At 37.7% G+C, this 15,667-nt stretch overlaps 1 protein-coding gene across 1 annotated transcript in view; it reads left to right on the top strand.

Moving 5' to 3' along the window:
- The window catches only part of LOC145985596 (dual E2 ubiquitin-conjugating enzyme/E3 ubiquitin-protein ligase BIRC6-like), a 241,336-nt gene that overhangs the window by 60,912 nt on the left and 164,757 nt on the right, over nt 1-15,667 (top strand). The window contains exon 16 of the mRNA XM_083119666.1: nt 2,585-2,685. Coding sequence (XP_082975792.1) covers nt 2,585-2,685 — 101 coding nt within the window. The remainder of the gene's footprint in view (nt 1-2,584; nt 2,686-15,667) is intronic.

The raw sequence follows: 15,667 nt of genomic DNA, 5'->3' as shown, positions 1-15,667 counted from the left end.
TAGAACTTCTAGCCAAACTTAATTTTTTTTTGTCCTAGCAATGCATCATTCATAACACTATCATCAGTAGTTTCTGAGATATAAAATTTATTAGCTCATTACTTAGTGTCAAATTTTCCACTAAAAAGGCCAGGTGTTGAAGCTAGTAACACAAAAACTCGAGGTGTTTAAAGGTTAACATTAAAAATTATGGCTGAACCTATACTTCTCTGAAGTCAGAGCATCTCACAAAGTCCTCAAAATTCTGTTTTAACAGTTTCAAGCATCTAAAGTTATTCAAGTTTTTATTAATTTAATGACTAAACGATTCATAATGAAATACATCTATTTTTATATTCTGATTATCTCATTCATGTTATTTATTAATTGCAACGAAAATGTTAATATCCTAGACAACTGTTAGTTGTTGTAATGTCAGGGATCTGTATGTGTGGTAATTGACACAAGTACACAGGGTTCCCACACACCTGGAAAACCTGGAAATCTGAGAGAATTTGAAAAAAAAATAGAATTCTCAGTGAAATCTTAGGGAAAATAATCTAATTAATCATGGACTCCCAACACATTGAGAAACACATCTGAAGGACTAAAATATACTCCTGTACTAATAATTACAACTTCATTAACTAGCTTTACACAAACTATTTTGAAGATATAGGCTTTAGATATATGTATATTTTGCGTCACAGAATAATTGATATTATTATCTTCTGTTTGCTGAAAGTATTCTGTATACACACACCCAGCCTTACTATAAATACTGTCACAAGGCTTTCAATGAAATAACGGAAAGTACTTTATGATATTGTAATATTCCATGGATGTGTGTTACATGAATATATTGTGTACACAAAGCACTAATCGTTGTTCAAAATGACCACCTCTGACCCACACACATGTGGTAAGTCTCTGTGGCCACTCATCAATTACTTTACACACTGTATGAAGGGGAAAATCTGTCACTGCCTTCACAAGAGTGTACATTGGGGTCTCTTCTTGCAAGTTATGTCTTGAAGCACAGACACAATTTCTAGTCCAGAGAGATGAGATCTGGACTGCCGGATGGCCAATCTGAGGGAGAAATAAAGTTTGGCACATTCGTCTTAAGCCACTGCTGGTTTGTTTGAGCTTTATGAGCTGGTGCAGAATCCTCCTGAAACTTCCATTTCCTGACCATGAATAAGAATGTTGCTGAGGTCATCATAACCATTGTGTCAAGGCTTTCTCCTGGTATATCCAGGCCTAACTCAGCTGTGAGAAATTGATCTGTACATGATTTGTAAACTCTCAGTCCTAGATCACTTTTGTAGCACATGAGACATGAACATTTTGACAATGTTAAGTTATGTACAAGATTTCTGCACATACGGGCCCTGACTGATTTCACCATTTGTGCATTCCTTAGAGTGTCACTGTTCCTGTCTGTGCCTGTTATTCACTGTTCCAGTGTCAACGAAATGCTGGATAGTATGATACCTGAACCACTTGGAGATTTAATGCTTGGGAGGGTCTTGAAAATTCATTAGTTGACTTCCCTATCGTACAGAGTGCTATCACAGCCACATGATTTTTGTAATCGCCCCATTCCATCATGAAAGCTAAACAAACGTTCTATCACTTATGTAACTCTACTATAAATTACTCACATGTTCATTCTCATCAGGCAAAGTTGTTGACTTTTGAACATCAGTTGACGAGCTAGTGTTCAAATGTTAAAGTGTTTCCAAAGTTGACAGTATTCATGGTAAGACTGGCTGTATGATGTATTTGAAATTTTTTGCGTACTGTAATAGATTGCGAGAACTCCCACAGGAACCTTAGTCCTTAATTAGGTGCACAAAATGTCATTTTATTCTTGAATTGGTTCTGTTATTGGCTGGTACTGATAAAGTACTGTACAAAGTTCACTAATGGGCCTACTGATCCCATTTAAAATTGCAAATGTTCCTTGAGTGTTTGATGAATGGTTCACCTCCTTAATTAATATATACTAATAGGTCATTGCATTGGGTTTTGCCTTTGAAAAGGAACTGCCTATTTACACATTTACCTTACAAGACCATGACATGAATTATGTGTTTTTATTCATAAAAGTAATAACAAAATGCAAAATGGCAGAATATTACACTAAGTTACAAACTGTTTATAAATATATCACATCTGTAATATTACTGATACAATAGATGCACCATTAGCCATTGTAAAATGTATTTCAAATGTAGCCTACTGGATAATGAGTACTCTGGAAAAAATGAGGATTCTGGAAAACTCAGAGAAAATGCATGTGAGAACCAGCCCTGGTACAGTAGAACTCCAATTTTACTTTTCCAGGATTTTACATTTTCATCCATTATATGCTCAGTCTTCTTGGTTCCAGTAGAGCAAAATGTACCAAACTTGCCTGGATTTTACTTTGCACTTCAGTTTATAAGTTTTTCACCTTGTTCCCCTGAAATACATAGAATCGAGGCTCCATTGTATTCAGCTTCCATTCAAAGTTGTATTAGCTAAGCCCTCTTAAGAATTTTTACAAAAATATATTAAATTTTGCTTGAAGAGCTAACATCTTTAATTCTTATTTCAGTACCAGTCGGAGGAAATGCATCTGGAACTGTGGCAAATTACATTGATACAAACAACTTAATATCAGCAAACTCTGGTACAAAGAAAGCAGAAGAGGAATTTGTAAGTGATTATACCTCTGTTTCTGTTTTCTTATGACTTGACTGTGGGTATGTGTATTTTGTGTATTGAAAGTTTGTGGTTGGATGTTGAAGGTTGCAACTCATTACATTCTTAAAATGCATCATTGACTATGAAGGTGAAGGCAGAATATATAAATATGGGCATTGTGTTTTGCTTGCATACCAAAATTATACAGTGTGTTAAAACCATGTAGAATAAATATGGCCTTTCCTGAATAAAAATTAGGTTAGGGACATGACAAACCATTAAAACACATAAAAAGTAAAAAGCTACAAAGGCCCATTGACATTTTATGGATGTTACATACCCCTCATTAGGATAAAAGAAAAGATTCAGCTGTCATTTTAGTCCCTTTCTTTTATTCTGTTGATGGGGATGTGATACAGACTGTCTTTTTTTCTTTGTGTTTTTATCCTGATTTTTACAGCTAACACTAGTGTGCTGCTGCACTAGGGAGCTGCTTGAAAAGAAGGAGCAAGCAAGCTCTGGTTTAGAAACACCAGAAAACATCAGCAATGGGACTGTATGCACTGACCAAGTATCACTCAACAAAATGCTATTTGTCAGGCTTTGATCCTGAAAGGGCTATTCCTCTGCAAAGTTTAGTGCACTGATTTGTTTCAATAACACAGTGCCTTGTTTGTCGCTTTGGTTCGTTCAAATTTGCTTTTCCCATAATTTCATACAGAAACCAGTAATAAAAACTAAACACAATCTTATTCATTTAGCTCATTTTACATGGTGGAAATTATGGTCTGTGCCTTGTCTTGCATCCAACCATAATTTGTGTGTATCGATTTATTGGTAAAATCAGTTTGAAAATAGTGAGTCATTTCTAGTTTGAGATCTAGTTCAGTAGCCGGTAGAAGCATTTGAGTAGGAAAATAGCAATATATGCAATATGCTTTACACTGATTGCTCTTCTGCAGCACACCACTTCCTCTGTAAATTGAGATTATGCTTTCTTTCTTCCTGATTCTATCCCATTTATGTGACAGGATAAAGTTTACTCTCTGTCTTTGAGGTATAACTTGTATCAGGTATGGGATTTGCACATGTCGTGCTCATAAGATAAAGATGTACAGTGAAACCCCGATTTTATGTTCCCTCATTATATGTTTTCCTGCTTAATACATACAGCCATCCAGGTCCCGGCAAACGGCTATGCTAAATAATAGGTCGTTCACCTCGATCTTACGTTCGCTCTAACTCCCGTTTCCCGCTTTATACGTTTTCCAAGGAGTGCTGATGTAAAATTTGCCAGAAGGCTAATCTCTTGGCCACACAACTTTTCCTTGCTTTCGCAGCTGTTTCATTCACCCCACGACCCTGAACTTCCAGATGTTAGGCTTTTCATGCAAGAGGAGGGAGTGAGAAGGCATGGTTCCATGCAGAGGGGAGGGGGTGGAGGAGGAAGGGCAAAAGTTGCATTTGTCATACCTTGCTTGATGCACAGGAAGGGAAAACGACACTTCATGCAGTCTCCGTGAAGATGAAATAAATGGGCCAATCCTTCTGCCTCAGGATCAGACAACAAGCGCACTGTTGCCAAACTGATTATCCCTAAATGCTGCCTCCCTAGAGTTCGGACACAATGTGTGTGACTGAGGTGTCTTTGTTCGCCCTTTCCCTCCATAAAAACGCGAGTGGAAAATTGACAACGGGACTGGATTACCATTCACTTCTTAGCCCACACATTTACGACACATGTACGGAATCCTTCCTAGGTGATGGGAACGAAATAAAAGAGGGGATGGACTTGTTTATAAAAACTTTTCCTTTCTTCTTGTTTCCAGGGTTGGAAATTGAAAAAAATTAAGGATTTGCCATATCGGATAACAACTGCACTAGATTCCTAAGAAAATATGATTGGATCTAAGCCCCGCGACAGGTCAAGTTTGCAGCAAGTCTTTGCATATAATAGACCCAAACGTGCACACAGAATGTAGTCCTGCTCCAATACTGCCGATTTTCTCACTGTCTTGTGATATGAACAGCTCGGCAGTTGAGGCAAGACTTGCATAGGAGATGCGGAGTGCCATTCTTGCGTGGTTTAATACATAAAATCTGCTGCAAACTTAACCTGTCGTGGGGTTTAGTTCGCTTATTTTTAATATGAAGTTTTTTCACGAATGCTATATCATTTTGTTATCAGAATGAAGCTGAAAACTCCCAAGCTAAAGTGATTATTTTTTCTCTGGGCAGATGGGGCAATATTTTACTCACTGACAGAAAAATATTCTTGTCAAATCAAGTGTGTTGGGGGAAGGGGGTGGGGTGAAATTCAGATAAATGTGAGGCTGGGAATGTTTCTCTATGCATATTACGTGACTCGTGTGTTGTACAGAGACGTGGCCAGGAGAAATGAGTGAATAAACTAGGGGTGCAGTAATGTTTTCTGAAAGCAGCCAAATTTAGTGCACATCTAAACACCATTAAAATGCATATTTGGGCCAAAAGAGCATGTACAGTCAACTCTCGATACAACGACCTTTCACAGTTCCCGGGAAAAGGGTCGTTATTTTGAAGGGGTCGTTATTGGAATTTGCACCAATTTTCAGCTTAAACGGAGCTCAAATGGACACAAAGATAATCGGGCAGAATGAATGTTGGATTTATGGGTCTACTAGAGCATTTAGCATTGTCTGTTAGAGGATTAACTGGTAAGATAAGATCTCTCGTGAGAGACAACACAACCTTTCTAGGCACCAGAAAAAAAAGGAAAAAGTGGAGCTGTAAATTTTGTTCTGGTTCGGCTGTGTAAAATACATCGTAAAAAAGTCACGTTTTCTTTGCTTCAACCAACTTCTAATTCACTCCCCTCCGCCATTCCAGTGAGCAGTCCAAACTCTTCCTCGATTTGCATTGTAAACCATCCTGAAAAAGGAAACACTCAACTTGCGATCTGTTTGCACTCAATGCGTATTCTAGGACACATTAAACAGCGTCACACTCGATAATCATTTGGGTTTGGAATTAGATTTTGCTAAAGTGAAACTGCATATTTTGTCCCAATTAGCCCAAATGCATAAAATGAACTCAAAACAAGCTTTATGAAACCTGCACATTTTCAGATATGAAAATGGGAGATCGTTATTTACTCTTATCGTTAATTGACGATTTAATGTTGGATTTAGTATTATTCTCGATTTCAAGCACCCGCTGCTCCAAAAGTTTTCCCTTGAATATTTTTTTTAATCGGTCTTAGCTTAAACATATTGTGTACCCCCCCCCCCCCCCACATGTATGGTTCTGAAGAAAAGCGGCAATAATATTGTGTGCAATTCCTTCCAGCACTGCTCTGAGTGTTCAGGAAGTTATTGTACAGTTTTGTTTATCAGAAGGCTCAGAACATGAAGTTGTTTTAACTCTTGTTTTTCTTTCTGGAGATCGAATTTCGTTATCTTGAAATGAAAACAGCTTTAGGAGATTGAAAACAATGAACAATGACTTTTGCCTGCTGGATGAGTCATTGCTGTTATCAGCAAGTGACAGCTTTGCAGGCTCTAGACAAAACACTGGTGCCAGCTGCAGGATAAAAACAAGGCGACCAGCTGGAAGTTCGAGCAACAGGTGGTTGAAGAGAAAATCCTTCCTGTTTCAAAGATAACTGTCGAAGAGGGAACTTTTATCACCTGTGTGAAGAAGAAAGAAATGACCCTTTGTTTAAGTTTTACCATGCAACACAATAATTTACTCAATATTCCCTATGCAGACAACAGCATTAAAAAAAAAAAAAGGACCTGAATTCTGCAATTATCACATTACCGTATACATCAGTGGCGTAGAATGAGCTGGGAAGGGGCACTTTTTTTTTTTTTTTTACTTGTCCTATGGTTTTGTTCGTTTTCAAGAATTATCCAGAACTGGTTGCCCATTTTAGACATCAAAGGGAAGGAAGAGATGTCCGCTTCCACCCTCACTTTTAATCAGACTGTGCACACACGAGCAAGAAAACAATCTGCATTGCCCCCCCCCCCCCTACACGTTTGCTGAGAGGAAAAGAGGGAGAAGTCACTCAGCCAATGGAACACTTTTTTTTATGGCAAATATTAGGACATCGGCACAGTTATGAAAACTTATGAAGTGGGAAACTGGAGTTATGATGCATGTAAAATTAAAGTAAAGGTAAAGTGTTCCCCTGTGCTTAGAGCCACGCCATGAAGGCGTATAGGGTGTGGGGGTAACGCCCCACACTTTCTTGATCCGGTCGTGAATGGGGGTGATGTGATCAGCACCATGCCCCTGACCGCCTTTACCTCCCAGGGTTTCCCCCAGGTACCCATGTATTCGACGCTGGGTGGACGCCGGGGCTGCTTCCAACGTTAGAAAAGTTCCCGGATTTGAACCGGCCGGGAATCGAACCCGGGACCTTGAGCATGGTAGTCAGACGCGTTACCGACTGAGCCACCGCGGCCACCAAAATTGAAGTAAAGTTTTGCGGAAACCTGGATGACAATGCATTAAGTGGGTTGACGGTCTTTAGTTGTCCTATGTGGCTTTGATTTTATCTAACAGTTTCGCTTTTTTATGAAGTGTTACCCAGAAAAAAGAACACGTTTTGAATGAAAGCGGCTACCGGAAGTTATCTGCTACAAGGCCAAGAGTTGCTCACTCACGGGAATCTGCTGAACTCGAGGTCAGAGCTGGACAGATGGGCCAGACTTCCAGCCGATACGCGTCTGTATTTTGGAACATTCCTGTGATGTTGTCTGTCATTTCTCATGGTGGTATATTTATCGATGAAAGTATGACCGCCTACCTATTCTCGTAGCACTTCTGGCAACTGGAGAATCGCAGGGGACCAACTTCCTTACTTGGATTTTTACCTTTCAGGCTTCAACCACATACGCTAACTCATGAAAAATGTCAAAAAACAAGTCTGGTGTTAGTAAATTGAGATTTTTATTAAGTTTTACATGCAAACATGCTTGAAATTTGTTAGAAAACAATCCGATTAACATGCATCGCATAAACTTACAATCCCGGCTTCCATTCAACCAAGCCACAGAATATCACCACACTCCAATCCCTCTAATTTGTACAATGTGATTGCCAATATGACTTTTCTTAACATCGATGTCAAAGTTGTAATTTGTACAGCGTGATTGCCAATGTAGTTTTTTACACATTGCTGTCAAAGTTGTCATTTGTACAGCGTGATTATTTTTATATACAACATTTTCAACTTGAAAACATATGATCTGTCATAAATTCCCCGGGGTTGGGAAATTTGACTTTCTTACTGAGAATCAAGAAGAAATGTCAAACACTTCATGCATTACTAAAATTATGACATTGTCTGCATGCAAGAAGTTAGTTACAAAACAAACACCACCTAAACAAAGATATAACATGTAAGATTATGACAAAATATCAGATTCATATATTAAATAACCTAACATGCATAAACACAAAACAGAATACACATATGTACAGTGTGTATGGATAATCACAGAACCAAATTTGTACAATTTTCATGCATAAACACAAAACAACACATGTGCAGTTCACATGCATCAGTAAAAAAAAAGAAAACACATCATGTACAATTTGCATGCAGAGATAAAATCATAACATATGCATCTCGCATACATTCATAACATGCAATAGACAACATGTATGCACAAACTCCACATATCACAAATATGGTACCACTATAATTTACAATTTGTTATCATGCTCTTAATAAATATCGTTAGACAGCATCATGCAACTGCTCCAAACCTAACTCATGAAGTTGCAAATCGTTACGCATGCTTAAAAGTTTGTTTATCCAAAGTTTTTGTTTGTCCAATGAACAATGCCAAGCTTTGATATTTTTTACGGAAATATTTGCAATGTCTTTTCCAGTGTTGCAGCATATGGCTTTCACTGTGTTATCATCATGAATTTGCATACAAACAAAAGGACCTTGGTATAAATTACAATATTTTTTTATAATGCAAGTGATAGTGTCACTTTGAGAATGCAGTTTTATGAAGATCAGATCTCCTTGCTTTACTGGATTTTTTGTTGCTTGTTTTTCATGCTGTTTTATAATATGTTTTTGTCTCTTATTGAAACTACATGTTTCTGCCATAAGCAGCTTATTTTTCCACATCTCTACATCAGGAATGCGATCCGTTAGTACTTTTTTACAGATATTTTGAGGTTCAATATTTAGCCTGAGTTCTATAGGAGCATAACCTGTACTGGAACAAATTGAATTATTTAACAGATGTAAAATGGCAGCAACATGGCTAGACCATTGCTTATGTTTACCATTGCAAAATATACGCATCAATCTATTTATTTCCTGGTGATATCTCTCCACTAAGTTAGCACTTGGATGATAACTGGGTATGTAAAAAATTTTTACATTGAGAGCATGCATACCTTTTGTAAAATGTTCTGCACGAAATTGTGGACCATTGTCACATATAATGATTGTTGGTATTCCCAAATGGATGAAGTAAGAATGTGTTAGTTTTCTAGTTACGATGGAAGCTGTACTGTTCCCAATAGGATATGCCACAAGATAACGGCTAGCAGAATCTAATACTGTTAGTAAATATTTTTCACCTTTGGAGGAACGTATGAATGGACCTTGTAAATCAATAAATAATATTTCACCTGGTTTTGAGGGTTTGTGCATGATTTCCAGATACTTAGGAGGATGTTTATCTGGTTTATTTGTCATGCAAATTTCACAATCAGTGATGTAAGATTTTGTGTCTCTTTTCATATGAGGCCAGTAAAATATTTGGTAAATTTTACCGAGTGTCTTGTCTGTACCAAAATGACCACCTTGATCATGATACTTGTGCAGTACAAGATTTACTAATGATTGAGGCACGCATATTCTTATCCGGTTTGGATTGTGAAAATCTTTGATGGTAAGTAGATCATTGTGAATAAGGTATATATTCTTCCAGTTTCGATGTTTGCTCTGTTGTGAACTTTCACAACCAGCGAGAACAGATTTAACACCACTGCAATACGGATCACTATTTTGTTCATTAACAAAATTGTTTTTATCACATATTAATGACTCATCAAGATACTCAAAGTTATTCATGAATATGAGTTCATTATCATGGTCATTAAAAGATCGGCTCAACAGGTCTGCCAAGAGGTTTTCTTTACCTCTACAATATTCGACATGGAATGAGTACTGTTGTATTTGAATAAACCATCTAGTCAGCCTATTGTTCCAAGTGTGTGCAGATTCTAACCACGTGAGAGATTTATGATCTGTGATAACAGTAAATTTTCTACCTAACAACAGTGATTTAAATTTGTCCAGTGTAAAGAGTATTGCTAACACTTCTACTTCAGTGGACGTATATGATTTCTCAAAAGGTTTCAAAATCCTTGACACGAATCCAATCGGACACATGTTGTTCTCTACCAGTTGAAAACAATATCCTGCAATGCCTATATTTGATCCATCAGTTTGAACAAAGAATGGTTTGTTCAAATCTGGATGGTAAAGCATTGTTTCTGCAATAATGGACTGTTTCAACAACTCAAAGGAGCATTGTGCACTTTCATCCCATTCCCACTTTTTGCCTTTTTTCAATAACTGGTACAAGGGATGTGCCATGATGGCATAATCTTTAACATATTTTGATAGCCAATTGAAACTTCCCAAGACTTTCTGCAGTTGCTTGATATTGCAAGGGACAGGTAAGTCTTTTATGGCTTGAACATACTTGGGAGATTTCTCATAACCCTGTGCACTGATAGAATGCCCTAAAAATTCCACCTTGACTTGACAAAACCTACATTTGTCCAGTCTCAGTGTCATGTTGGCATCTTGTAACTTGTCAAAAATAAGTCTTAAGTGAAAAAGATGTTGTTCGAAAGACGTGCTTTTGACAATTACGTCGTCTACATAACATACTGTAAAAGATTCCGTACCTTCCAAGGTTCGTGTCAGAGCATTAATGAAAGCAGACGTTCCATTGATTGATCCGAACACTACCCTTGTGAACTGGTAAAGTTTTCCCTGAAAACTGAAAGCAGTATACTTTCTTGCTTTGGGGTGTAAGGGGACCTGCCAGAAAGCATTAACCAAATCTAGGGAGGACAAACATTGACATCCATGGAAACTCGTTAAGAGTTCATTTATGTTCATAGGATGTAATTGCTCAAGCTTGACATGTTTGTTGATATTTCTTTGATCTAAGCAGAGACGAATGCCTCCTCCGGGCTTGACTACAACTAGGAGAGGACATAGGTACTCTGATTCAGAATATTCAATAATGCCTAAGTTGAACATTTGTTCTATTTGCCTGCCAACTTCATCCCTATATGCTAATAGTATTGGATAGTTTTTGTTAACTATTGGTGTGGAAGTATCCAGTTCTATTGTGTGTGTATACTTGTTACAGAGACCTGGTAATTCAGAAAACAATGTTTTATATTGTTTTAACAACTGAACTAAAGCTATCCTTTGTGACTCATTTAATTGTTCACACTCTTTAACCCTTTTCCACAAGTCTTCATCAGAAGGATGAGAGGATGACCGTGGGGATATGTTAGATACAGAAGGTCTGAAATCTAACTCTTCTTCCGGACAACTTTCATTTGAGACAGCGATAAATTTGGAGAATTTGCTTCCTTCGCTCGATTCCAAGAGTAAGCCTCGCTGGACAAAGTCTAAAGTACTATCAATATTGTATAGGACATCTAAACCGAGAATAATGTCTACTTTTAAATGTCTGACTACCAGGAATTTAATGTAAAAGGAAAGTCCACAAATTTCAACGTTCAAATGAGTGGAACCTATTAGTTTGTCTTTCCTTTTCCCTGTATAATCAACTAATTTAATTCCCGTAACTGGCAATAGCCGTGGTTTAGAAGCCTGAGTACAAATAGACTTCCACAGGGTTTCCGAGAGAACACTGACCTCAGCGCCACTATCGAGTAAAGAAGTATATTCCTTATTGTTTATTCTTACTTTTATGTGAGCAGAAGGTTTACGCTTGCTATTAGTATTTATGGGTTGCTTACAATTTTTGATTTCTGCACTGCAATCTATTTCATCACATTCACTTAAGTTTATAAAATGAATAGCAGGATTTATCCCATCACTCACATCACCTGCTTTTTGACATGAGCTCGTAACTAGTTTAACGAGTTAAACTGGTGTATGTCTGCCTGGACTGTGATTTCATTTTGATTGACATCATTGAACAGACCTTTTTGTTTCAAGAAATCAAAAACTACATTCATCCCAGACTTTGACCAATGAATTAAATCAATTCGGCCATTCCTTGGATTTCCTAAGTGTTTTTCAAATAGATCTAGTTTTATACTAGAATCTGCATTCAAAAACAGATGACTAATATTCACTACAATGAGATTCTCATCATTCCCCAACTCCATTAGAAAATTATTCCACTGACTCCACTTACTCCACAAATCAGGATTGTCAGCAGTTAACAACTTTGGGATTGCTGGTAATGTGAGTAATATTAACTGATTCGTTAAAGGTAATAACTTGTGTATTAAACCTTTGAGGTCACTTTTCATTTTGTGTAGCTCTGTATATCTCAAAAAATCTTTGGTGCCAATAAGCAACATCACTTTATTACCAACTTTGGTATCTGGACAGATCTTTTGAGATAGGTTGGAAATAGTTTGGCCGCTAGTACATAACCCTATGTTCCGTTTACCTAGTGAATCATATGAAACAGTGTAGTTTGCCAAGGTTTCTGCTACGCGGATCATCATGGAATCACCTAGCAAATGAACATTATTGTACAAGGGTTCAATGACCTGTGCTTCGGTATTTGTTTTGACTGAATTGTAAAATTTTTTGTGTGTGTGATTAAGATTACTAGAGTTGGGTTGTTGCAAAGGAGGATTAGCAGGTACACTCATGACACCTCCCTCTCGACATGAGCGACTTACTCGTTTCCCGAAAAAGTAGACTTATTAGCATTGGCGATTACATTTCTTTTTGAGTTACGCTGTGTGCTGGAATGATCAACAACCTCGCACTTGAGTTTGTCACCTCTGTCTTTAGACTGATCAGTACATTTAGTTTGAATAACTGCTACGTTTCTATTACTATCAAAGTTTTTAGTTCTACTGTTAAATACTGCCTGTGGCCTTTCACGTAATGAAGTTTTGCTAAGGGCTTCGGAATTTTCTATTACCGTGATGGCTTCACTCAGCTCGGTAACAGGTTTCATAATGAAAATTTCCTTGATTTTGAAAGGCATCAAAGTAGCAATTTGAGCTAGCCTTTGTGCTTCGTCAGTGTTAGGTTGAACAATCTGCAAAATTTTCCATTGGTCCATGAAAAATGTTAGCAGTGACCCATGAACAGACTTTTGATACTGGGAATTCAAGATTTTGGTGAGCATCGTTGTTTTCCAATTAGAATTTTGATAATGATTCAGAAACTGAATTTTGAAAGATTGGTAATCTGAAAATTTTTGCTTTGAGATCTTGTACCATTGCTTAGCATCTTTTGTTAGCAGCGTTGGTACATTAGTCATAAAATCTGTTTCTGCTATTTGAAATAACTCGAAATTCTCTTCGACATCATCTAAGAATTCAGATGGGATTAGTTCACTAGAAACTCCAGAGAATTTCGGAAACCTATTTAATTGATCTGACTTCAAGAAATTTCTTTTAGTAACATGTGAGGAAACTTGATTTTCTTTGCACCTAGAAACACTCTTACTTGTTCCATTAGGGAAAAGTGTTGTTACACTATCATTATTATTCACATTGGCTAAGGGAGACTTTTTCCTAGACCTATTCTTTTTCTACTCTTAAGCCTTGATGAATGACAGCTATTTGTGCTGGGAGAACTATCTGAATCACTTTCCCGAAACCTGTGTAACATGGTAGTAGTTGAATTCTGTAGAACTTTAACTTGTTGAGCTACACCTGACAAAACGGGCAACACTGTATTGTTCACAATACCCACTAAATGTTCTACCTCATGGGAAACATTACCATTTTGTAATTCACTAGTTTCGATGGGAATATTTTCACTTGTGTGGGATTTACCAGCAATAAAATTAAACCATTCTTCAGCTTCTGATGGCTCTTCAGTAGATTCCTGGTGATCTACAGGTGAAAATGCAGGCTTCTTTTTGACAGACTCTGGTACTTGTACTTGACGATGACACCATACAGTCTTGGCTTGATTGTTTTGTATTCTTTCTTCCAGTTCAAAAAGTTTGTTTTTCACAACCACCAGTTCCTGACGCAATTCATCCTTTTCTTCTATCAATTTTCTCACTTCCATGTCAACTTTCTGGGTTTCACTCCTAACCTTCTCATTCCTAGAAATGCATTCTTGCCTGTATAGGGACACATCTTTCTGCATGACATTCAGTCGGATGTTCAGATCAGCTCTTATATTTTTTTCTAGATTCTTTAGATCACACTTAAATTCTGCTTTCACTTGTCCTAACTCCTGTTTAAGTTCCTCTTGTGACTTCGAGATTGCTCGCAATTCAGCCAATATTTGCTCCATATTTCTTATTTATCACGTAAAACAACTTAAGTTCACTTTGCACCAAAAAAGAACTAGTTGAACACTATCACAATCGTGGAATCACATATTTCGTTTTTGCAAACTAGTTGCGATGATAATGTAAAATATTTCACATTATAATCTTTAGACGAATAATCTTTGAGACAGCGTACTGAGTCTCATAAAATCTTTTATGACCGCCTACCTATTCTCGTAGCACTTCTTGCAACTTGAGAATCGCAGGGGACCAACTTCCTTACTTGGATTTTTACCTTTCAGGCTTAAACCACATACGCTAACTCATGAAAAATGTCAAAAACAAGTCTGGTGTTAGTAAATTCAGATTTTTATTAATTTTTACATGCAAACATGCTTGAAATTTGTTAGAAAACAATCCGATTAACATGCATCGCATAAACTTACAATCCCGGCTTCCATTCAACCAAGCCACAGAATATCACCACACTCCAATCCCTCTAATTTGTACAATGTGATTGCCAATATGACTTTTCTTAACATCGATGTCAAAGTTGTAATTTGTACAGCGTGATTGCCAATGTAGTTTTTTACACATTGCTGTCAAAGTTGTCATTTGTACAGCGTGATTATTTTTATATACAACATTTTCAACTTGAAAACATATGATCTGTCATAAAAGAGCTTGACCTGCTGCCACACACATTGACAATGACTGCAAGTCCAGCAGTCATTTCGAGCTGCTCCCTTCCCCCCTCCCTCCTCACAAATTTCAGCAGCTCTTAGGACAAGGAAACAAGTCAAGATCGATTTAAAATAACATCCAAGCACATTCGATCTTCTCTTCTCGCATATCCAAGAGCAAGCGAAATCACAATTGCAAAACAAGCCTAGCACGGTGGGTAGCGGCCAGGGTAACATTGGTGCACCTGGGGGAGGGTAGGGTAAAGGTCAAATGCTATTGGATATCACTCAAGTGTGGTGTGGTGGTGTCTATTTTCAGATTAGACCCACTTGCGAGTGGTAGAGCGCTTGTGAAGGGAATGAGTGTGAATAAAACGAGTGCAAAAAACTTATTTTACGGCTGATTTCCTTCAATTTTTTCACGGTTTCCGGGAAAAGGGTCATTATATCTGGGGTCGTAGAATCAAGAGTTGACTGTATTTATTTACTTTTTCTCATTTGCTGGGCAGCCATGGTAGCCTAGTCAGTAGGGCATCTGATTGCCATGCTGGAGACTTGGGTCCGATTCCTGGGGTGGGTAATCTAAGCTTCCACATAAAGTGGATCTGGAGCTCACACAGCCTCAAATAAATTTATACCTGGGGGCAACCTTTGGGGCCAAAGGCTGCCCAAGCATGGTGCTGATCACATCACCTCCAAATTGGCATAGATCGAAGAATATGTGGTGTAACGGCAGCCGGAGCATAGAGCTGATCACACCATCTCCCACAATTCCCTATATATGCATCACAGTATTGTGCAAAGTGCGTGGGG

The sequence above is a fragment of the Lepisma saccharinum genome, chromosome 3, assembly GCF_977018435.1.
Source record: "Lepisma saccharinum chromosome 3, izLepSacc3.1, whole genome shotgun sequence".
In the NCBI taxonomy this organism is placed as follows: Eukaryota; Metazoa; Arthropoda; class Insecta; order Zygentoma; family Lepismatidae; genus Lepisma; species Lepisma saccharinum.
Note: the sequence above shows the minus strand (reverse complement) of the source record. Positions and strands in the feature narration are given on the sequence as shown.